General features: G+C 39.4%; 1 protein-coding gene across 2 annotated transcripts in view; it reads left to right on the forward strand.

The window, feature by feature from the left end:
* Positions 1-8,655: 8,655 nt before the first annotated feature.
* SPTBN1 (spectrin beta, non-erythrocytic 1) overlaps positions 8,656-26,196 on the forward strand; it is a gene marked incomplete at both ends in the record, with an annotated part of 147,574 nt that continues 130,033 nt past the window's right edge. For both annotated transcript variants that reach the window (XM_080711284.1, XM_080711285.1), the window contains one exon: positions 8,656-8,803. In XM_080711284.1, the coding sequence (XP_080567410.1) occupies positions 8,656-8,803 (148 nt within the window). The remainder of the gene's footprint in view (positions 8,804-26,196) is intronic.

Here is a 26,196-nt window from a genome sequence, read left to right on the forward strand (position 1 = left end):
GGTAAATCTAGTTTAAAAAAATGTAGGCAATTCTTGCTCTAAAAGAGTTTACCACAAACTGAGTTAAGGTAACATATGCTTGTATTCCTAGTACTTTGGAGGCTGAGGCAGGGGGATCTCAGGTTTGAAGCCAGCCTCAGTTACTTAAAGAGGCCGTCAGGAACTTGGTGAAACCCTTGTTTCCAAGTAAAAAATAAAATAGGGCTGTGGGTGTGGTTTGGAGATACAATGCCCCTGGGTTCAATCCTCGGTACCATACATAAAAAAATTTTATCCTAGTTTTATATCAGTTTTTAATTTTTTTATTATTATTTTTTTTTACTATTTTATGTTTGCTCAAATCTACTATCGGATGAACTGGGAAGGTTTTTCTTCTTGACAGTGGAGGACATGGTAGGGAACGTGCTTCTAATACTCTATGAAGCTGAGAAACTTTTAAACATTACTTTTATTCATTAAATGCGTACCCATTGTCTTTGGTATAATAAGGCATTGTCTATCTAGGAATGAGAGAGAAATGGCTAATAATTAGTGGAGACTAGAGTATATAAGGTGAGATGGTCATTTAACAAATAATTATTTAAACACTTTTGTGGTACCTGCTGTGGAAGGAAAAAAGAGAAAAACAGATCAGCAAGAGCAGGTAACAGGAGACCCTGGGCTGTGGATGGGGATTTCAGAGGAGTCCTCTTTGAGATAGCTTAAACTAACCTGGCTCTCATTTATCTGTTTTCCTTCTCTGTAAAATCACAGAATCTGAGAGAGCAGTGCCATTGCTCATGAGTTCAGAAAGCCTTCCTTAGATTATAGGATCCTTGGATGGATTGGAATTGGGACTTAATGGCACAAAAGACAGCTTTAGGTTCACTCAGTGTCTTTGTGTCTTGGCTTCCATACAGTACTACAGTTTGGGTGGCTTAAACAACAGAAATTCATTTACTCACAGTTCTTGAGTCTACAAGTACAAAATCAAGGTGCTGTTAGCGTGGTTTCATTTCATTTTGTTTCCTTTCCTTTCCTTTCCTTTCCTTTCTTTTCCCTTCCTTTCTTTTCCTTCCCTTCCCTTCCCTTCCCTTCCCTTCCCTTCCCTTCCCTTCACTTCCCTTCCCTTCCCTTTCTTGTATTAGGGATTGAACCCAGGGGCATTCTACCTCTGAGCTATACCTACAGCCCCTTTTAAATGTTTTACTTGTTTGTTTGTTTTGTTGCAGTACTGGGAATTGAACCTGGGGACATTCTATCTCTGAGCTATACCCCCAGCTTTAATTTTTATTCTTTATTTTAAAACAGGATCTTAGTGAGATCTTAGTGGCAGAGGGCCTCACTAAGTAGCTGAGGCTGCAACCCTGCAATGCTCCTGAATTCACCTCCCAAGGACTGGGATTACAAGTGTGTGCCACTATGCCTGGCTATATTTTTTTTAATTTTTGAAATAGAGTCTCACTAAGTTGTGGAGGCTGGCCTCAAACTTGAGATCCTCCTGTCTTGGCGTCCCAAATACTGGCATTACAGGGTGGTTTCTGATGAAGCTTCTTCTCCTGGCCTTGGATGGCTGCCTTCTGGCTATATCCTACCTGGCTTTTCTTATGTGAAAATGAGGTGAGGGTGGGGGATCATAGTGTCTCCTCATCTTCTCATAAGGACACCAGTGCTTTGGAGGTAGGGTATAGGGCCCCACCCTTATGACCCTATCTACTTTTGTCTCCCTGTAGGCTCTGTCACCAGATACAATCCCACTGGGGGTTAGGTCTACATGTGAGTTTGGGGTGGGAGAGGCACAATTTAATTCATATTTCTCTCTTTGTAGACTAAAGACTATTGACAAGATTTCGTTCTTTGCACATGCTCCAGAATGCCCTGCTCCTTCTTTAGTTCTTTCTTTACTGCTATTGATTTTGAGAAAAGAAGCCTTTAAGATATTCAGGACAGGACATTGTAGCTATTTGGAGAGGTAGAAATCTCATATTTTAAGGAGATGAAGTTATCAGCTTGATTTTGCAAGTAGCAGGAAAATGCATTTTCTAAAATCACATCATGAGGGAATTTTTTAAAATTTTTTTGAAGATTTAAAGAAGTTTATTAAAAGATAGAAATACAGAGGATAGGTACAGCTCCATACCAGACTGGCACGGAGGGGTGACTCGAATGAATGCACCACTCATGAGGGAATTTTAAAAGGCATTAAGGGGCAGGGGAGAAGACATTCATAGTGATCTCGCTACTTTGATCCTATTCTTTTCTCCCCTACTGGGAAATAAGGAGAGTTAACTTTTTTGCTTTTATACCTGTTTAAGTAATTTACCTAAGACTTTATTTACATTTGAAGTAATCTGAGCAATAGCACGCAAGCCCAGCACATTTAAATTATAAGCCCTTGCCTGTGGGGCTTTGGACAGTCTGTGCATTATTCTATAACATTCTGGGAAATGTGGTGAGGTATCCCCAGTCAGGGTGTTGGGATGATGGGCAAGTTCTTTTATTCTCTGGCCCACCTGTGGCTGGCCACCTGCAAAAAACAAAAAACAAACAAAAAAAACCTTGTTTTTAGAGGTCAAATCCTCCAATAGATCTCTTCTGCATTATTACTTATTTATTTATTTATTTTTGGTGGTACTGGGGTTCCTGGAAGCCCTTCTACCTCCGGGCTACACTCCCAGGCCTATTTCTTACACTTTTTTTTATTTGGAAACAGGGTCTCTTAAGCCAACAAGGCTGGCTTCGAACCTGCGCGATCCTCCTGTCTCTGCCTCCCAAACGCGGGGATTACAAGTGTGCGCCACCACACCCGGCCATTTTTTCTTTTTCATATACTAGTCTTTAGATATTCTGGAAGGTCAAAGTAAATCCACATTTATTTTGGCCTTTGATACCATACTTGATATTGTGCATCTTTGGAAACAAACTTTTATTTTATTTTATTTATTTTTTGATGGTACTGGGGTTCCTGGAAGCCCTTCTACCTCTGGGCTACACTTCCAGACCTATTTAATATTTTTATTTGAAAACAGGGTCTCTCTCTTTTTTTTTTTTTTTTTTTTTTTTGAAAACAGGGTCTCTTAAGCCAGCCATGGCTGGCTTCGAACCTGCGCGATCCTTCTATCTCTGCCTCCCATGCGTGGGGATTATAAGTGTGCCTCGCCACGCCCGGTGGAAACAAACTTTTAAATAGCAATGCTCAGATTTTTTAGACTGTATATATTGTTAAACACTTTGTATGTATGTGGGGGTGGGGCAGTGGTGGTACTGGGAGTTGAACTTGGGGACATTACATCCCTAACCATTTTTATGTTTTCTGTTGAAACAGGTCTTGCTATGTTGCTGAGATTCTCGCTGCATTACTGAGGCTGTCTGCAAACCTGCAGTCCTCCTTTCTTAGCCTCCCAAGTACTGGGAACCTAGGCATGCACCAGCAGGCCCAGCTTGTGAGGCACTTAAAAAAAATCTTTTAAATTGTGATTAGGTTTAAACAAACTTTGGCAATCAAAGTCTGATCATGATTTTTCTGGATTGGAGTCATTTCTCCCTTTCAAGAATTGTAGGCTAACCTTACTCATTTTGTTTATTTAAAAAATTATAGACTTCTAAGTGTGGAAACCACTCACCAAGCATAGCGAGGGGAAAGGCTCATAGCTGAAGTGCTAACCCAAGCAAGGAGAGTTGTTTGAATTGCTCTTTGAGAAAATTTAAGTAATAAAATTTAAATCTCCAGAAATTTGGCCAAGCAATAGACCCTAGGGTTTAGATCATTTTGTATAGGGAAATGATTTTTTTTTTTTTTTTTTTTTAGGTGGTATTGGGTTCCTGGAAGCCCTTCTACCCCTCCGGGCTACACTCTGAGACCTATTTTTTTTACTTTTTTATTTGGAAACAGGGTCTTTTAGCCAGCATGGCTGGCTTCGAACCTGCTTGATCCTCCTGTCTCCGCCTTCCAAGTGCGGGGATTACAAGCGTGCGCCACCATGCCTGGCAGGAAATGATCTTAAAAGAGCTTATAAGGGAAATCTCAAAGAGGTTATGAAATTAGTGATTACTTCTATCCTACCCCCAAGTATGATCCCTTTGTGCCAGGTAGAAATGAATTTCTTTTAAAAATTCAGCTTCTAGCTGGATGTGGTCATACACACTTGTAATTCCTGTACTTGGGAGGCTGAAACAGGAGGTTCAGTTTTAAAGCCAGCCTCAGCAATTTAATGAGGCCCTCTGCAACTTAGTGAGGCCCTGTTTGTTTCAAAATAAGAAATAAAATAGGGTTGGGGATATAAGTTGGAGGTAGAGTGCCTCTGGGTTCCAGCCCCAGTAACCCCCCCAAAAAATATTCAGCTTTTGCTAAATGACAAAGTAGAGAAGGTTGTTCCTTACCATAACAGTAACAGTTTGCTGAAGTTCAGGATACATACCATTTAGACAGAAAGAGGCATTATGTTTCAGAGTTGGATGGCTGTGTGGTGGGTGACTCTGTAGGTCTAGGATAGGAATTTCTTCAGCCATTTAGACTTTATTTTGCAGTACTAGGGATTGAACCTAGAGCAACTCTACAGCTGAGCTGATTCCCCTTTTTATTTTTATTTGATCTGCTAGTTAAAGAAAACATGTTTCTGCTTGTTGGTGCAGAAAATGATAAAGCATTTTAAATTTTTTTGTATTTTTTGGAAAACATCAGTTCATAGGACACAGAATAGAGAAGAATAATATGAACAGGAGAATCCTGGCTCTTTAGCATATTCCTTTTTTTTTTTTTTTTTTGGTGGTACTGGGGTTCCTGGAAACCCTTCTACCTGCAGGCTACACTCCCAGACCTATTTTATATTTTTATTTGGGAACAGGGTCTCTTAAGCCAGCGTGGCTGGCTGGCTTCGAACCAGCACGGTCCTGCTGTCTCCGCCTCCCAAGCGCGGGGATTACAAGTGTGCGCCACCATGCCTGGCTAGCATATTTCTTATTTTTATATACACATAAACACACATAAAATGAGAAGAGCAGGGAAGGCAGAGGGAGATAGGCACTGTTAACTATCTTCTCAAATACTACTTTCAAATTACATGTGATGGGCATTGCCCATGTCACACCTTAGGATAGTATTTGTTTTTACCCTTTCGAGGTCTGCTTAATGAGTTTCTATTGTGGAGATCAAGCCAGGTAGAATCCAGGCCCTTTCTGAGCTAGGAGAGGCAGAGGCACTGAGGGCATTTTCCCCAGGGGAGAGATAATGTCTTGTGACAATCCTGAATACTCTAAAGCTTTTCTAATGCCAGAACCTCCAGGCAGGGTTCCAAGATAGCCAAACATTTCTCATCTTCTTCCAGCTGTCTAAGAAGGACAGGTTACTTCACTGCCCTGGGAATGCATGACAAATAGCACCTTGGGAAAACACAACGTTTTTTTAGATGAGATTCTGGGACTCCTGTATGTGTGATGTAAAGTCTCCTCATAGCTGGCACAGACTCTTGCTAAGTGGGTTAGAGGTAATGATGTTTGTAGCATGATGACTATCTGGGATTCCTGTGCTACAGGGGTGTTTTCCCAAACTCCTCCTTGACTCTCTGATTGTTTCTTGCCTTCAGGTCACCCCCTTTCCACTGTGGAATGCTAGAAGCACTTTTCACCATAGCCCCCCTCCCCCCGTCAGGGGACAAATAGCCTTGAAATTGTCCTGGGTATCCAGAAAATGTCCCATCACTATGAGAACTCAACTGTTTGATAATAAAAATAATTTCTTGAGAGTTGAAGAATATACAAGAGAAAAATGTCCCTGAGACCCCAAATCTAGGTTAAAAAGAACAATTGAATAATAAATTACACCATCAATATTTCTTCTCTACACAGACTAATAGGTACTTTTGCTTCCTATTTACCTCTTTAAGAAACAATCATGATGTTTTTAGAGAATACCCTTAATTAAGAACATTTGGGAGACGGGCGTGGTGGTGCACGCTTGTAATCCCAGCATTTGGGAGACTGAGACAGGAGGGTTGAGGTTTGTGGACAGCCTCAGATACTTAGTGATAACCCTTTCCAGCTCAGTGAGACCCTGTCTCTTAATAAAGAATAATAAAAAGGGCTGGCTGTGTAGCTTGGAGGTAGAATGCCCCAGTGTTCCATCTGTAGTACCACAATAAAAAAGAACATTTAAGGGAAAATATGTTTAAGTTCTCTGACTTAATGTACTGGATTATCACATAATTTATACCCCTTATTTTTATAGTGATTATGTGCCAACTAAAAAGGAAAAATAAAAATAAAAAAGATTAACCCTTACTTATCAAAAAAACTTGTGGACGGCAGTTGATGACTGGTGGTGGGTCATTGATAGCAAGAGATTTCAGTCATGAGTGGGATCTGGGAAAGGACGGAAGTTTGCGACTCCAGCTGCAGGGTGGTGCTAGTGGCCTGGGCTTGTTTTCATCAGTCAGCAGGTGGCACCAAACTGCCAGAACCTATGTGGGGAGAGATACAGCTTGGCTTTCACCTTCAGCAGGATTAAATCAAACTTTCGGAACTTAGAATTGATAGCACCTTCACACCTCCCACCCCCAAGATATAACCCTCCAAGGATGAATTTTATAAGAGTCTTTGATATTGGTATTGTCATGAAAATTAACCATCTCCAAGGTCAAATGTTGTGTGGCAATTTTTTTTTTTTTTTTTTTTTTGGAAGAGTGACATTCTAACCCAGGGGTATTCTACCTCTGAGCTATATACCTAGCCCTTTTTATTTTGAAACAGGATCTTGCCAAATTGCCCAGGCTGGCCTCAAACCTGCTATCCTCCTGTTTCAGACTCCTAAGTACTGAATTATAGGCATGTGCCACCACACCTGGCTTTAAAGCAGTACATTTTTGTTGATTGATTAGGTCTCTCTGATGGGAATTTTACTCCCATTCATGATTTTTTTGTTTGAGTGGTGATAGATGACTAATTGATTAAGATATTGTGGGTTAGTTATAAGGTGAACTCAGTGCTTCTTCCTGAACCCAGTGCAGGAATTGCAGATTAGTGGCAAAGTTCTTAGCTTGTGAGAAAACAGCTAATGGTAAAAGAGGAGACAAGTTGTATGCTGGCACACCAATCATTATACCATTTAAGGTGAAGTTCATTTGTTCCAGTTTAATTTATTTGCCCTGGAAGCCTGGTTGCATGTGAAATGTGCTGGAACTTGAGAAAATCTATGTTTGACGCACAATCAGAGAAAATTCCTTTTTTAAAATTCTTTTTATTGGTTCATTGTAGTCATACATCTTAATGGAGTACAAGATGGTAGAGGAATACATGCACACATCACTCAGCCCTTTCCCAATTTCCACATAATTTCATCCCCCTCCCTCTTTCTCATGTTTAGCTTAATGATTGACTTTGATATGTATGTGAATGTACATCATGTACATTAGGAAATTTCCTTCTTCCCTTCTCCAATCACCCCCAGTTAGGCCTCCTTATTTGCTCATCAATGGTTTCTCCTCTTTTGTCTAGGATTCTTCCTGGGACCCTTTTTATCTTTAACTTCCGCATATTAGGGAGAGCATCTGATTTTTTATGTGTGTGTGCTGATTTTTGTTGATTTATTAGGTCTCTCTGATGGGAATTTTATTCCCATTCATGATTTTTTTGTTTGAGTGGTGATAGTACTGGGATGGAACCCAGGGGCTTTCTACTTCTAGGCTATACTCCCAGACCTATTTTATATTTTATTTGGAAATGGGGTCTCACTAAGTTGCTGAGAGCCTAAGTAGTTGAGGCTGGCTTTGAATCAATACGATCCTCCTGTCACAGCCTCCTAAGTACTGTGATGACCACTGTGTGCCACCACACCAGCTACTTTTGTTCTTTATGTCTGAGCATCTACATACTGTGCACTGATATTATCGTTGGTGCCTTATACTTACATCTTAATCTTGGTCATCTGTTTCCTAATATGTAAGTGCAATGCATTGAAAAAGCGATTTGTTAGCTCTCTTACATATCTTATGAGTGAGATGCTAAATGATTATGTAGTTTATGTTGATACCCAATAAAATAAATGAGTTTACTCAGAAGCCCCAAGTAGGTATTGATACAGTTCTCATGATACATCTTAAAATTTTCAGTTTAAGTTGGGCATGGTGGTGTACACCTGTAATCCCAGTGCTGAGACAGGAGAATTGCAGGTTCAAAATTGCAGCCTTAGCAACTCAGTAAGTTTCTCAGCAACTTAGCAAGATCCTGTTTCCAAATAAATAATAAAATAGGGCTGGGGGTATAGCTCAGAGGTAGAATGCCCCTGAGTTTATTCCCCAGAACACCCCCCCACACACACACACAAAAGAAAAAGCATTGCAGTTTCAACTTTAGAAAGAAACATTTATTGGGTATACATTATCTAATTTAGTCCTTTCAATAATCTGTGAAGTATCACCCCCCTTTTATAGATCGGGATAGAGGGGTTCAGATACATTAGTGTAACCAAAGCTGCCAACCTATAAGCATCAGTAGAGAAGTTCATCTTTGACTCCAGAGGACTTGCTGTGGACAAGCACTTGTTGCTTTACCTTCTACTGATGGATGTTTACCCTAGCAGGTCTTGTGAGGACTATAAGCTTTGACATTAAATGTTCTTCCTTTTCTTTCTCACAGAACTCTTAAGAAGGAGCTGATGTGGAGGAGCAACTGAGACGGTTCAAGATGACGACCACAGTAGCCACAGACTATGACAACATTGAGATCCAACAACAGTACAGTGATGTTAACAACCGCTGGGACGTGGATGACTGGGACAATGAAAACAGCTCTGCACGGCTCTTTGAGAGGTCTCGCATCAAGGCTCTGGCAGGTGAGTCCCTTTCAGAACACGTCGCTAAGGCTCAGGATGCTGTACTGTCCCTTTGAAAACTGTCTACCCTGTCCACATTACTACTGTCCTGATTGTAGATTATCTCACCTCTCCTTAACTATGTCCCATAAGAGCAAGCTGACTTTTTTTTTTCCTTCCTGGTACTGGGGATTGAACCCAGGGTCACTCTACCACTGAGCTATATCCTTGGCCTTTTTTATTTTTTGTTTAGAGTCAGGATCTTATTAGGTTGCTGAGGCTAGTCTTGATGTTGCAGTCTTCCTGCTTCAGTCTCCTATATAGTTGAGATTACAGGCATATACCACCATTTCCAGCAGGAACTGACCATTTTGTAAGGTAGTTTCTTATTTGGAGGACCCTAATGGTCAGAATAATTCAGAGCACAGAGTGACTTTGGAGTGAGTGTGTATATATGTGTGTGTGTGTCACACACACACACACACACACACACACACACACTGGATTGAACCCAGGAGAATTCTACCTCTGAACTAGACACCCCAGCCCTAGTTTATTTTGAAATAGGACCTCACTGTGTTGCTGGAGCTAGTCTTAAACCTATGATCCTCCTGATTCAGCCTCCCAAGTACTGAGATCATAGGCATACACCACCATGCCCAGCTACAGAGTGATTTTTATAGTAATTCAGAAAGAAATGCCCTAAACTTGTAAGGATTATTTATTTATTTATTTATTTATTTATTTATTTATTTATTGTGTTACTGGGGATTGAACTGAGGGGCACTTTATCTCTGAGCTATACCCTAGCCCTTTTTATTTTATTTTTTTCAAACAGCATCTCACTAGGTTGTTAAGAGTCTCTCTACATTGTTAAGGCTGACCTTGAACCTGTGCTCCTTTAGTCTCAACCTCTCAAGTACTGGGATTACAGGTTTAAGCCACCATGTCCAGCTAACAGCATACTATATTTTATACATAAAAATATTCAAATTGTATAGTTAATGTTTGTGATATATTAACTCACCTAAACTGTACAATTTTGTTTAGTATAAAATGCAAGGGCCGGGCGTGGTGGCACAGACTTGTAATCTCAGCATTTGGGAGGCTGAGACCGGAGGATCGCAGTTCACGGACAGCCTCAGCTACTTAGGCCCTCTGTAACTTAGTGAGACCCTGTTTCAAAAATAAAGAATAAAAAATAGGGCAGGGGTTGTAGCTCGGAGGTCAGCTGCCCCTAGCTTCCATCCCCAGGCACACACACAAAAAAGCAAGGGATTTAGATTGAAAAGCAGTAGTATAATTTGGTAAAGGCACATTTAATACTGTAACAAATAAGTTTGTCATCGATTCACTAATAACAGTAGGAATATGTTCTTATTGTGTGACTTGTTAAATATATAGAGCATACTTGGACAATGACCCTTGTCAGGGTAGGGAGAATGTTACCCTAAAATTGCCCTGAAAATCAGGAAAAGATTCTGTCACTCTGAAAACTCAGCAGTACTAAGTATATTTTGTAAAGCAAGAGTTAAAGTGGTGTACATTCAAAGTCCTGTCTCCATACTTTGAGATTTCAAAGGAAATTGTTTCTAATGAGAAAATGAATTTATAATTTTCCCCTTAATGTCTTTAATTATGATTTTTTAAAAGTTAGGTAAGTTTATTGTTAATTGTGAAAACAGCTCAATTTTCTGTTATTTTTATAATGGAATATGATTATGAAGCATATATCATTTAGTATTCTCTTGATTTTAAACAAAAGGAAAACTGACCGTAAGTGGTTTAAGTGACAGAATTTGTCACATAGTAGGCAAATTTATCCTAGACCCATGCAGCCAACGAAATGCTATAGGAAAATTATTCAGCTATCTTAGGATCATTTGTCTATTGAGTCGTGGTGATTTAAAGATCTTGAGCTTGCCTGAATGGTTGATCATATGATCATTTACTCTATAATTGGAGTTTTATTTTCTAGCTCATTCATTAGCATGGACCTTTGTAGAAACTATGATCTTGGCTTCAAGTGCTAATGGATTGATTTGTACTTTATCCCCTTCATCTTTTCCTTGAATCTATCTTTGAACCTTAAGACCAATATGTTAGTGGTGACTAATTACCTCCAATTATGAATCTTTCACTTGCTTGTTCTAGGCAACACTGTGTTATCTTTTTTCTTGTGGTGGTACTGGGGATTCTACTCTAAGCTATACCACCAGCCTGATTTTATTTCTTACTTGGAAACAGGGCTTTGTTAGTTTTCGGAGAGCCTCACTAAATTGCTGAGGCTGGCTTCAAACCTGCAATCCTCCTATCTCAGCCTCCTCCCTTTTAAGGACAATTTTTCTTGCATACTGCAAAACAGTTACTTGACTTTTGTATGTGGTCTTCCTATATACATTTAGAGGAGAGACCCCAGCTGTCCCTGGTGTTGATTATTTGTCTTAACCTCCTGAAATGTTTATTGAGGCTCCAGAATAACTGTGGCACAAAAATTATAATAGCAAGCCAGGCTTGGTGGTACATGGTAATCCTAGTACTCTGGAGGCTGAGATAGGAGGATTGCAGGATCAAAGCCAGCTTCAGCAACTTAGTGAGGCTCTCAACAACTAGTGAGACCTTGTTTCCAAAAAATAAAAAATAAAAATAGGGCTGGGGCTGTAGTTCAGAGGTAGAATGCTCTTAGTTCAATCCCCAGTACCCCCCCTCCCATGCACACTGTTAAAAAATAATAGCAAATTCCAGGAGTTGTGGCGCAAGCTCGTAATCCCTGCGCTTGGGAGGTGGAGACGGGAGGATCACTCAGGTTTGAAGCCAGCCTCGCTGGCTTAAGAGACCCTGTTTCCAAATAAAATATAAAAATAGGTCTGGGAGTGTAGCCCAGAGGTAGAAGGGTCCATCCCCAGTACCACCAAAAAATAAATAATAGCAAATACTTGTTGTGGTGCTTACATTGTGTTCTAAGTGTGTTGTGTATATAAACAATCCCATAACAACTGTGTGTGAGATTATCATCTATAAAATACAAGATGAACAAACAGAGGCACAGAGGGATTAAATAGTTTGCCAAGGCATGGTGCCTTCAGCCTGTTGACCAAGAAGTAGTACAGAGAGCTGCACTCTCCCATCTGCTGAATCCATCTGGAGTATCTGGCAGGGTAGAAAGCAGCAGCTCTTAACGTATAGAAAAGCTTCATCTGAAAGCTACCCCCTCACATAAGTTGGGCAAAAAGGGAGTCTTTCAACTCTTTAGTTTATAAAATTAAGACTTAGATATATTTTAAGAAAATTTAGTTAGTATTGATTGTTGCTACAACTCAAAAATTGTATCTTATATATATATATATATATATATATATATCTCCAAAATATCATCATATCAACATGTTATCAGCATGAAGTTAAAGGATTTACATGTTTATACTAAGTCTTTGAAATATACATCTTTTTTATATGTAAGAGACTGGTGAGATACATACTTAAGTCTGAAATTGAATGTGAAGTGAAAATATGGTAGAGGGTATTTCTCCCATACTTTCCATGGGGACATTGACAATTCAGGGGAAAGATGAGAATGTCGATCAATTCTGTTGAGTACCAAGGAAATGATGACATACCTGTTCAGCCCTTGAGGTGAGGCACTGGTAAGTGATTTTACTGTCTTCTTTAAATTATTTCCCACATCCCATAATGGCATGCCTATTCTTGAGCTCTGACCACCTTGTCTTAGTATGGTGAAACAATTGTAATTCACAAAACAATAAACATTTTGGAAACCAGCATTTTATTAAGAAAAATAAAATAAGACATCAGTGCTTTAAAGAAATGCCAAAAGTAAACATTTACTACATATTAACATATGAACTTTGAAGAAAAACATTGGGAAAGTGTTTATTTTTTAGTGATTTTCCTGGTTTTGATTTTTTTCTGAAATAAAATTTGAGCTATTCTGTAATTAGACAAAAGTATCTTATACAGTTAATACTATATTTAGAAATTTAGATTAATTTTACCTAAATATGATGGCATAGAGCTATTATAGAAGAAAATATGAATGAATGAATGTGTATTTTAACAAAATAATAGAAATAAAAAGTGAAATTACTTTGGCAATTGTCACTCATTGACATTTATGAGCTCAAAGTTTGCATAACAGCCTTTTTGCCAAGTTGTGGGCATTGCAAAAGAAATTGGCCTTGAGTTTGTGTTGTTATGGAGGAATTATGAATGGAATTTAGCCATGGGAAGTGACATCTTAGTATCAAATATATTCCATACTTTACATGTATAGAGTAAATAGCAATTATTAGAGGTTGCAAATAAATGCCAGACTGCCGCTAAACCTAGACATTTGCTTGAGTGATCATCAATTTGGGTGGAGTATTTAATCAGCTAAACAAAAATATCTAGATCAGTGACATATAAAAGAAACATAAAGCCAGGTGTGGTGGCACATGCTTATAATGTCAGTACTTGGGAGTCTGAGACTGGAGGATCCGAGTTTGCCACCAGCCTCAGCTACTTAGTGAGGCCCTCTGCAACTTAGTGAAACCCTGTTTCAAAATAAAGAAAAAAAATAGGGCTGGTGGTGTAGCTTGGAGGTAAAATGCCCCTGGGTTCAATCCCCAATACTGAAAAAAATATAATGCTAGAAATATAATGCTAGCCACATGTGATTTTAATTTTGTTGTTGTTTTGGTACTGGGAATCAAATCCAGGGGCATCTACCTCTGAATTACATCTCCAACCCTTTTTATTTTTTATTTTGAAACAGGTCTCACTAAATTACTGAGTGTCACTAAATTGCCTCAAACCCGCAATCTTCCTGTTTCAGTCTCCCAAATACTGGGATATAGGCATGTGCCACCACAACTGATTTGATTTAAAATTTTCTAAATAAGATATTTTTCAACTATGTATGAAAATACTATCATATCAAGCCGGGCATGGTGGCACACACTTGTAATCCCAGTATTTGGGAAGCTAAGACAGGAGGATTGCAGTTCAAGGACAGCCTCAGCTACTTAGTGAGGCTCTCTGCAACTCAGTCTCAAAATAAAGAATAAAAAATATGGCTGAGGGTGTAGCTCGGAGGTTGAATGCCCCTGGCTTTCATCCCCAGTACTGCAAAAACAAACAAACAATCATACCAACATATATAGCATAAAATTTATTTGAAATACTTTACATTTTTTATACTACATGTGAGGTTCATATAAAAGTGTATGTATTTTACACTTAAAGCACATCTCAACACACACTACTCACAGTCCATGTGCAGACCAGACCGTGGCTACTGATTTGGAAGTGCAGCTTATGTGTCTTCACACAGAAGTTTTTGTTGGCTGAAAGCTTTTTATATCCTGTACAATAAACCTGGGCTTTTAAATACCCATCAAATGTTTGGCTTGGGTCCATTTATAAAGCAATCACTAGTTGTCTCTTTGGCTAAATGTGAATTTAAATTCTGATGAGTAGTGCATTAATTGAACAGTTATTTTATTTTATGTGTGTGGTACTGGGAATGGAACCCAGAAGCATTCTACCTCTAAGCTACACCCCAGCCGTATTTTATTTTTATTTTGAAACAGGGTCTTGCTAGATTGATGAAAGTCTCACTTCTTGCTGAGGCTGTCCTTGAACCTGTCATCCTCCTGTTTCAGCTTCCTAAGTATCTGGATTACAAGCATGTGCCACAATGCCCAGCTTTGAACAGTTATTTTAAAAAGAAAAGACTTCCCTTTTGTGCTTTACAATACTAAACTTTTATTAAAAGATGTGATGTAGCAACAAGGATACATCTTCCACCAACATCTCTGTTCTGCTTCTTTGGCTAAAAACTTGTACAAAATGCTCAGGTAGTTGTTCTCAAACACAGTATTATTTATTTATTTATTTATTTATTTATTTATTTTTGTGGGTCTGGGGCTAGAACCCAGAGGCATTTGATCTCCAAGTTACACCCCCTGCCCATTTTTTTATTCTTTATTTTGAAACAGAGTCTCACTGAGTTGCAAAGGGCCTCACTACATAGCTGAGGCTGTCCATGGACCGCGAACCTCCGGTCTCAGCCTCCCGAATGCTGGGATTACAAGCGTGTGCCACCACGCCCGGCTTCAAACACTGTATTAGTGTGCAAAAGATTCATTAGCTCACTTGTTATCCATGCTAATTCCAACATTTCTCCTCCCCATCTATAAATTGAGATTCAATAACACTACAGAATGGAACATAGAAGTCTGCATTTTTAGTAAGCCCCTTGTGATTCTGGTGTAGAAACACTTTTTTTTAGGACATGGCCCACGTGTTCTCATTTAATATCAAATCTCATTATCTTGGAGTATTCATGCAATTGTGAAAATCAACTTTTATCTCTCCTTTAAAATATTACTATGGCCTTTCCCCTCAGGTTATAGTTTGTTTTAATATCTTGACACCTAAGAAACCTTAATGTTCTGCCCAAACTTGGTGTTTTACTACTCGGGAAGAGCACATTCTTCTTTTAATCTCTGGCCTCAGTACAGCCCCTATCTAGGTTGATCCACCCCATTGTGGAGGTGATGAGGGCCTCCCCTACAGCCTCCATTACTATATGACCTTGTAATTTGTTAGTCTCTAGAAGGGCAAAAAATTTCTTGAGTCTTAAATTATCTTTGTAGTGCTAATTAAAATTAGTAGGAATACTGATAACGTATACCTTAAAAAATTCCATCGGTTGTAAAAAAAAAAATCACACACAAGGTTTTCTTAGGAGAAAATGACTGGATTATATATGGTGAAAATTTGGAGAAAATTTATCATCCTTTTCTCCTAATATTATTTTAGTTAATCCCAAATTCTCAGATTTGCACATAGAAGGTAGAACCCCTATTTTAAAGCCATCAAAGAGCTGGATGTGGTGGCACACGCTCGTAATCCCAGTACTTGGGAGGCTGAGATAGGAGGACTGCAGGTATGTGGCCATCCAGCTACTTAGTGAGGTCCTCTGCAATTTAGTGAGACCCTGTTTAAAAATAAAGAATAAAAACAAAACAGGGCTGGGGATGTAGTGCAGAGGTAGAATGCCCCTGGTTTCAATTTACGGTATTGGAAGAAAAAAAATTAGATATTTACATTTACCTTTTTGAAACATGTCTTGTTTTTTCTGCCTATGACATGATAAGTTTAAATAGGTGATTTAGATATTGGCTTTATATTTTTGACAGTTTAATATAGTGACTTCACTCAGAAGCTTTACAGAATAGGGTTGATCATTCACAATCAATACCCTTCACACCCAAAATGAATAAACATGTAATATTTGCCTTCTTTCTAGTGAATGTACAGTCAGCCTAATATCAAATATATGAAGAGATCTATAAAATATTGTCTGGAATGATCTCTTTAGGATAACATCTATTTACATAATACTGAATAAATGTACAAGTGCCAAGAAACAAGCATAGGTAGTTAGTGCTATAATAATTTAAGAGAGAGAAGTGTATCACAAAGGAGGGGGAACCAAAGTCATTTTAAGAGGTAGGCATTTTAAACTGGAAAGAGTGGGGAAACTTGGAGAAAGGAGACTAGGACTTGGACCTTGTCCTGGAGGCCTAATTTTACACTACAGCAAACTAAAGAGGCCAGACTGTGCAGGTCTTTGGGGATCACTCTGATGAAAACAGAAGGGCTGCTCTGGGCTGCCCACGATGATAAGACCATGCTTGGAGTCTCTTCAAAATCAAGCTATGCTTTTCTTACTTGCACACCTATCTCTTGGTTCAAATGTAATACGCTTATGTCCCATAGGAAAGAGAATAGATTTCTACATATTGGAATGGATTTTTACAGTCACAACCCTGCCGCCCAATAGGGGATTGAACCCAGGAGTGTTTTACCACTGAGCTACACCTCCAGCCCTTTTTATCTTTTATTTTGAGACAAAAGTTCACTGATTTTTTGAAGCTGGCCCCAAACTTGTGATTCTCCTGCGCCAGCCTCACTGAGTTGTGTAAAGATTACAGATTTTTTTTAAAAAAATCTATTTTTAAAACTTTTACTTGACACATAGTAATTTATACAGGGTACAGTGTACAGCCAAGATTAACAGGTTTAATTGCTCATTTACCCTTAAGGCTATTTCCCTAAATTATGCATTATTTGGGAGTGTGAGAGAGGCAAGGTTCCTAACACAGTAATATGCTGACGCTGTTGGTGAAATATGAATCTGAAAGAACATTTTTTTTATTCATGGGGTTCATGAAAACTGTTAAAGAGGAAGTCTGTTTAGATCATTACATATAGCTCCATATTAAACTCTTAATTTATTTTCCACCTGAAAATGGCTTTAGTTGTTTTCTAACCATAAAAATGCAATAATCTTATCTTTTTAGAGGATACTCTTTCCTTAGGTTTATTTACCCCTTCTTCCTGCTACTGTAGACCCAGTTTCTTCTCCTCTTTTAAGTTCAGCTTGGATTATTTGGTTCTACCTCATATCTGTTCTCCCCTTAGTAATGGCTGAAACCTCATGGCAGGTGAGATGTGCTCCAGGTCTGGGAGAACCAGCAGGTGGAAGCCTCATGCCACCTTGACTTCTGAGCCCTTAAAAACATGTTCCACCAGGCTCTCCTACCTCAGGAAACTTCAGTACTCTCTCATGTATCCTTTCTCTCTCCCTCTCTTTCATATCAGATATCTACTTTATTGTGATAAAATTTACATTTCATAAACTTATTCCTTCAAAGTACACAAATCAATTTAAAAACATGCAGAGCTGTGCGGCAGTCATCACTCTCTAGTTTGATTACATTTCCAACACTCCAGGAAGAAATCCCATTCCATACATACTTTAGCAGTCATTTCCCATTTTCTCTTCCCTTCAGGCCCGGGCAACCACTAATCTACCTTCTGACTTTATAGATTTGCTTATTCTGAACTTTCTCAATAAGGAGGGTGTGGTAGTAGAGGTCATGGTTCTGGGGATTGAACCCAGCGTAAGTGCTCTTTACCACTGAGCTACATCCCCAGGCCACAGGTGATTCAAAAAATATTGCTTAACTTTGTGAAAGTTAATTTACAGACCTAAATTTCATATAAATGTAGTCATACACTATGTGTCCTTTTTTTACTAGATTTTTTTCACTTTCATGGGGTTCATCCAGTTTATGGCATGCATGAGCATCTCATTTCTCCTTTTGCTTTCTTATATAGTAATGGTGGAAGATTAGTCAGAAGAAGTAGAAAATACTCTATAAAAGCTACCAACACTCTGTAACTTAGTGAGACATCAAGTATATTTATAGATGATGGTTTTGATTATTAAACTCTAAGTTTGTCAATAGTTTTTTCATGATCATACTCAATTGTAATCCAGTGGGGAAGTGTTTAGGTAACAAGGAAGTTAAACCTTTAGTTTGTGGTTGGCCTTCCTGCAAAGAACTGCATTCAAAATTATTTTTGGTTAGTCCTTATGTTTGTAAGAAACAGACATTCATTTGTGTGTTCTCTGAATAAAAAAGATACGTGTGTAGTGAAGCTAGGAGAGGAGGGTCACTGCAATGTTTCAGGCAAATGAGACTCGGAAATCCAAGTTACTGTGGCTGCTAGAGGGTAGGAGTGTTCTCTGCTGTTCAGGTGGTGCATGGGCTCATTCATCAGAGTCCTTTGCTTAATAATATTATTTGCTCCTTCACAGCTCAACTCACACCTGACTTTGATATATTTTAGTTCCATCTATACTTCTTGCCAACCTTTTCTCTTTTGACCTCACTACTAAATATTGATGACTTGACATCCTGGTTTTCTCTAAGCATATTTCTGTGAGGTTGAGTATAGTGTTGGGGTTCTGATTGGCCCCAATACCGTGTGTGTGTGTGTGTGTGTGTGTGTGTGTGTGTGTGTGTGTGTGTTAGTGGGATTAAACTCAGGAGCATTCTACCTCTGAACTACACCCCCAGCCCCATTTGATTTTTTATTTTGAAACAGGATCTAAGTTGCTGAAGCTGGCAGTGAACCTGTGATCCTCTTGCCTCAGACTCTCAAATACTGAGATTACAGGTGCGCTCTACCACACCTAGCTAATTACTTAATTAATTAACTTTAGATGGAGTCTTGCCGTTACCCCAGGTTAGCCTTGGACTTTTGATTCTCCTGTCTCAGTCTCCTGAGTAGCTGAGATTATAGGCACTCGTAATGTTTTATACCAGGTGTTATTGCCAGCTGGATGTTTATAAATGATTCCATTAAAAGAGGTGTCTCAGTCGGGTGTGGTGGTGCACGCTTGTAATCCCCGTGCTTGGGAGGTGGAGACAGGAGGATTGCGCAGTTCGAAGCCAGCCGCACTGGCTTAAGAAACCCTGTTTCCAAATAAAAAAGTATAAAAATAGGTCTGGTCGTGTAACCTGGATGTAGAAGGGTTTCCAGGAACCCTTCACCAAAAAAAAAAAAAAAAAAAAAAGAGGTATCTCCAGGACATTAGTGAAGGGCAGAAAGATTTACCAGTGTATTCCAACCATCCACAGCTCAGCATATGGCTGGAGGTTGGAAGCTGTGGTTGGCATGTCTGATGCAGAATTGAAGCATGGTGGAGAAAGGCACTTTTTATTAGGACTCTTGGGGGAAAAGATCATGATCCTTGCATGATCAAGGGAGGATCTATCCATCCAAAACCTTTTGGGGAAAGGGCCAGGTGCATATTGGCCCCCAGAACAACATAAATTAAGGCTTTTCAGCTTTCGTTTTCAGCTTTGTCACATGAATTGGCTTCTGTTTCTGCTGCTGTAGGTGGTCTCGCTAATGACAGGAGGCATGGCTGCCATCTGTTCCTGGGCTTCATGTCCTTTCTCCTTGGCCATTTTCTAGTTGTAGTTGGAAACATTGGAGGTGTTTAGGGGTAAAGCAGTAACTGACTAGGCTTTCTGGGCTTTGGTCAAATGGCTGTTACTGGACTGTGGTGTGGGGTGTGGAGAGATGTAAGAACATAGCAGTGCTCCCAAAACCACATGGAACTTCTCTCCCCAAAAGGGGGAGAGGGTACTTGAAATGGGACAATAAGTAGTGATAAATGTTCACAACACAATTTCAGATAGATTGATGTTCTTGACTCCGAGATAAAATTTTATAAAATGGCAAGCTAGTTTTTATCCTTGACTAATTACTTTTTTTTTAAAGAAAAGCTTCAAGATCAAAATCATTATGCTAAACAAAGAAATGCACATTAGAATTTCAGTCCTTTAGAGATTCTATCTCTAGCAACACACACACACATATACCCTCTTCTGAGATACCTCTGAGCTTCACCCCCAGACCTATTTTGTTTGTTTTGAAACAGGGTCTCACTAGGTTGGTAAGAGTCTCACCACCACACCTGGCTGCACCTAAATTATTAACTTGTGCACTTGTGTGGTAATTTTTTTTTTATTTACTTGGAACACAGTCTGTCCCCTTGCTTTTTTCTTTGGGGCCTCAAAGACCAAACACTATTCTTAGAGTGGGACATGTGCCTGGTTCTAGAGCAGTGTCTCAGGTCTTTTAGCAGTAGGTGACATTAGTCATATATAAGCATGGTCCTTACCCTCATGTAATCTATTTTGGAGAAGTAGCTTCTCCAAAGAAGAAGCTTTGTGTATGAAACCAGCTGTGACTGTGATAGTATTATATAAAATGTGTTATTGTGATACTTCCTGAAAATCTAATTCTTGGCCTGTCCATCCTCTGGTGGATAGATAAACACATCCATTTCTACAGTTCTTATCTCTTCTGTATTGTACTAATTAATATTCAAGGGAATTTGCTGAGTTTTAAATTTTGACCTCTTTGCTGCAAGCCTGTGCATTTTTAGAACTGTAATATAAGACAGTGACGGTTGGGAGATGGTTGCATATTGGGTGAGGCTAATAAGAATTTTGCTATACAGGTTTGAACCTCAGGAGACTCCTTAGATTTCTTAAACTTGTGTGTGAAACTGCTTTATTAGATACAAGATTGTGTCTGTGGGCATCTTAAGAAACAGATGGACTAAAGTCAGGGAGATGCTAGGCAGTTTTTCAGGTCTCAGCCCCTCCCTATTCCATGTTACCTGTTAGATCACTCTGTAAATCTTCAGAAAACCCAAGTGCTTTACACTATCTCCAGCCTGAGCCTAGACCTGTCAAGGAGCCATTTTGCCTGTGTGGTTCACGCTAACCCTTTTTCTTCAAAGACTTCTTTGGGCCTTGCTATTCTGTACCATGTTACCTGTGCATTATTAGTTTCATGTGTGTGCTCAAAATGGGTATATCCAGCTGGGCATGATAGTACACACCTGTAATCCCAGTACTTGGGAGGCTGAGAAAGAAGGATCGAAGGTTGGAGACCAGTCTCAGCAACTTAGCTTAACTCTCAGCAATTTCACAAAGCACTGTTTCAAAAAATAAATAAATGACCTGGGCGTGGTGGCACACGCTTGTAATCCCAGCATCTGTGAGGCTGTGGAGGATCGCGGTTCACGGACAGCCTCAGCTACTTAGTGAGGCCCTACGTAACTCAGTGAGACCCTGTTTCAAAATAAAGAATAAAAAATTGGGCGGGGGTGTAGCTCGGAGGTCAAATGCCTCTGGGTTCCTGGATATAATTTCTTTTAGAAAGTTTGTTGATGCATGACTTTGGGATATTTTCCATGTGCAGGATTAAAAAAATCATTCAGACTAAGTACTGGATGGTTGTATCCTCCCCCCTTAATTCCTATGTTGGAATCCTAGCTCCCAATACAATGGTATTGGGAGATGAAGCCTTTGGGAAGGAGGTGATTAGATTGTGAGGGAGGAGAACTCCTGAATGGGACTAGTTCTCTTATGCAAGAGACACAGAGATGGGGTTCTCCACCATGAGAGAACACAGGAAATGGCTCTCTCGGAAGAGAGCATTCCCCAGAACCTGACTGTGCTAGCTTCCAGCTTCCACAAACCACGAGAAACAAATATTTGTTTTTTAAGCCAGTCAATGGTATTGTTTCAGCAGCCTATACAAAGACAAACACCTCTTTTTCTTTTTCTAGCAAAAAACAGAAGCAAGGCTAACTGATTGTTAAAATTCTAGAGTTTATTCCCTCTTTCACCAAAGAGTATTTGTCTTAGGTTTTCTTTCTTGCAGTATCTAATCTACCTAATATAAAATCAATTTAGTAAGCCAGGCATGGTGGCACATGCTTGTAATCCCAGCATTCTGGAGGCTGAGACAAGAGGATTGCGGTTCGTGGACAGCCTCAGCTACTTAGTGAGGCTCTTTGCAACTCAATGAAACCCTGTTTCAAAATAAAGAATAAAAAATAGGGCTCGGGGTGTAGCTCGGAGGTAGAGTGCCCTTGGGTTCTATCCCCAGTACCTCAAAAAAAAAAAAAAATCAGTAGAGATGCTTCTGGAAGTTTGGGGCACTGTGTAAACCAGTAGAAGAAGCCATTACACAGTGGATCAGACATCCTTCACACATTCTGTTACTTTGGCTATTGCCTCCTTGTCTGCCGCAAGTGTCTGACCCTAGGCTTTTATCTTTTGGGTTATAAGCACTAAGCTAAAGATTCCTAATTTTCTGCTCCTTCAGTCATTGTGATATTTCTATATCACTTCTGTCTTCTTTGTCTCTACCTTCCATGTTTCCTGGATAAGCATGCTTTATGGAGGGCTAAAGGAGCACTCCTAGGTAACTTACAGCTTGACTGCTTTTCCTGTGTCATAGCCTTCTAGATGTGAGCAGTTGGAGGTTGAAAATTTAATGGTTCAATTTTACAAATGCTGACCAAAATTTTTCTCTTGGAATACTTTATTGCAAGAAGGCTATAGGGTATTTGGTGGGTAGAATAGCCAAGTACAAGAAGAAATAGAATGCCATACTTGTAGTATTTATACCTAAAATATCTCCATTTTGCTACAACAGCCAAAGGCCATTTGTCTATCCCTCATTCTAGACTACAAGAGAAGACAGTGCTGTTGTGGTTGTTGTTTTAACTGATGCATAAGTTAAGCCTTTTTTCTGTGACTGATATATATTAGTGCAGAGTGTTATTTGTGCAGAATAGTCCTGTGATCAGACACACACCATTTTATACCTAGAACTGGTTGCTCTGCTGACAAGAAGGTTGTGCTTGCAGCTTCAGCCCTGAGCCTATAAACACACTATCCCGGGAACTGTACTCATTGTTCCTCTGCATTTAAAGGAAGGCCAGTGTTACTGTGAATGCTTGTAAATAATGTAGGGGTATTCAAGACTGTCTTGAGAAATACAGGATGGAGGGGAGGCAAGGCCGGAGGATGCACCTGATACTAAAGTGAAACCAGAAACCCCAACACTGAATTAACAGGTGTGCTCATGGGGCTGGCTTTCTTTGTACATTTTGTCAGCTGTAATCTTCAGGCATACCCACATATGGGCTTCTTTTTTTTTTTAACACCCTCCCACTCAGGGAGCCATTTTAATTGGTATACCTAGCTCAGTTATTGCCTAATCTAAATTTTATAATGGAGGATGATGATGGTTCTATGTTTTTAAAACCAAATGGAGACTTCAGAATAATTCTGGTGATTTTAATTTTGAAAGAAACAAGTGTGTGTGTGTGTGTGTGTGTGTGTGTGTGTGTGTAGTACTAGCAACTGGACCCAAGGGCATTCTACCACTGAGCTACATCCCTAGTCCTTTGTACTTTATTTTGAGACAGGGTCTTGCTACGTTGCCAAGGTTGGCCTTGAACTTATGATTCTCCTGCTTCAGCCTTCCAAGTTGCTGGTATTGCAGGTGTGCACCACCATGCCTCGCTTGAAAAAAATAATTGTTGAGCATAGAGTCAGTAAGAGGTATATTTTACATTGTCAACCTACAACATACAGAAATGTATTTGTATGAATATATTTGTGTATGTATACACATGCATTTAAATTTCATAGAGTAGCATTTACTTGTATCTCATGAAATCCTTTAATATTTTCTTTATTACTAAGAGTGTTAAAGTATCCTGTTGTAGCAGGTATCTTTCAGAGTACACCTAAGTGGCCTCTATTTTTAAGCTTTGTAAGTCATATTTATTAGTGTGAAAGCTTATTGACTTCTTGTTGTAGTCATTTATTAGTGACTGAATGACTAAAGCATTGAGCATTTATTTTGTACGAAGCACTGTGTAATTAGTGTTAGGAATACTTAGATAGGTGATTAAATAAAAACAAGTCTGAATAGTCCTCATAGAGAGGTGATATCAATAAATAAAAGAATTTCAGCAGTTGGGTGTGGTGGTGCAGGGTTGTAGTCCCAATACTTGGGAAGCTGAAACAGGAGTATTGAAGGTTTGTGACCAGCCTCAGCTACTTAACGAGGCTCTCCATAACTTAGTGAGACCCTATTTCAAAATAAAGAACAAAAAGATAGGGCTGGGAATGTAGCTGGGAGGAAGAATACCCTGGGTTCCATCCCCAGTACTGCAAAAATAAATATATAAAAAATAAATAAATAGAATTTCAAACCAAGCAAATGAATGGGAGCCATGTACAGAAGTAGCTCACAGCAGAACAAAAGGTGTGAACAAGGAGGAGCTTGAATACTATGCCAAGGAGTTTAACCATTATCCTATAGGCTGGCATGCAGAATTGACTCAAAAGAGTTTTTATTTCTAAGTATACAAGTATTACTTCAGAATCTAGGATTGCAAACTTGGAGCTAGCCTAGGTGAAAATGCAGATTTCCCTAGATAATTTACCTCCAGGGATCCTGGAATCCATTGTAGCTTAACTTGAGACTTTATGTGGGGTTCAGGAAATGGCAGGATGGGACTTTTGTCTTAGCACAGTATGGAGAGGAGAGAGGCAAAAGGGAGGCAAAGTGTTCTTCCAGAGAGGAGGCAGGCCCTGGGACTGAGGTTATGACAAGAGCTTGATAGAGCAAGAGCAAAGACTTAAACTGTTGAATTAGGATCCCAGGACTTGTTCCCCAAGTGACTGTGGAGGGGATGGGGAAAGGAGGAGGAAGGAAAAGGAGTTTCATTTTGGTTATATGAAGCAATTGCATATCAGAAGCTTGGGGGAAGATAAGAACTATATGGGGTTTTTAGATCCTAGATCAACAAAACAGACATGTGTATGTGTGCGCATGCACATTTGTATGTCTTTGTGTCTCTCTACTGTGTGACCTCTAGTTTTAGGATTATATCACATTTTCTTCAGCCCATATTTTTCTGTATTCTGTCCAGCCTTCAGAAAGTATATGGGCCACAGCTGGGTATGGTGGCACACACTTGTAATCTCAGCATTTTGGAGGCTGAGACAAGAGGATCGCAGTTTACAGACAGCCTCAGCTACTTAGTGAGGCCCTTTGCAATTCAGTGAGACCCTGTTTCAAAATAAAGAGCAAAAAATAGGGCTGAGGGTGTAGCTCGGAGGTAGAATGCCCCAGGGTTCCATTCCCAGTATGGGGATGTGTACGGGCCAAGAGGCTCTTTTAGTCTGCCTGTCTAAAGATACTTAGTGGAACTTTACTGGGTTTATTTTCAGGCATCCAGGACTTTCAATCTTAGAGCTGATGCTTAGAAAGGAAGAATGGCCTCAGAGTCCTGGGGTCCTAATGCCACTCACTAACTGTGAGGTCATGGGAGGTTACTTCTGTAGGATGAAAACAATCTCTAAAGGGATTGCTGTGAGGATTTACAGTGATGTGGAGATTGCCTAGCTCTACAGTAGGTATCTGTATGAGGGTTAGCTACTGCATTTCATTATTAGAGCAAATCTTTGGAAGAGAGGGTTCTTCTCTTCCCCTGCATGGAGGCCTTCTATATTGAGATATTTTACCTTAATCCAAGGCAGAAAGATTAAAGGTCAAGGTGAAAAAGCAGGAAATTCAAAGGATGTATGTTCTGATGGTCTAAAAATACTGGGGACCTGTGGCTTTGTTTGCTACGGTGTTCACTGAAAAAGACTTTATCTTTTCATTTTAAAAATTAATATGGTCTTCATATTTGCATATTCTCTTATTGCACTTCCCTGCTTTAGATTTGTACTCAGCGTGCTTTAAAATGATCCTGCATAATCCCAAATTTATTGAGAGAATGATTTAGGGGAGGATGCAGTGAACATACTTAAAAATTTTTGATAAATTGACTTTCCTCATCCCTCCTCCCAACCAAATGACTGAGGTTGGAGGGAGAGGGATATACTCTGTATAGAAAAATCCAAGCCAGGCAGACTGGCTCTTAATTGGAAGAGGTCAGGTCTTTTGTGGGGCTACATAGCTTTAGTGCTCTTTGTTGAGACAGCTGTAATTTGGTATCAGGGGATGATAAAGATGTATTACTGGATTTCCAGGATGATTATTTATAATACTAAAAATTTGTGTATCACTTTCATCTTGTAGAATACTGTAGAACATTACTGTATTACTAGTAGCAGTCTTTGGTAGGGATCTTATTTTTCATTTCACAGATC

The sequence above is a fragment of the Muscardinus avellanarius genome (assembly GCF_963383645.1).
Source record: "Muscardinus avellanarius genome assembly, chromosome: 15".
NCBI classification, from domain to species: domain Eukaryota; kingdom Metazoa; phylum Chordata; class Mammalia; order Rodentia; family Gliridae; genus Muscardinus; species Muscardinus avellanarius.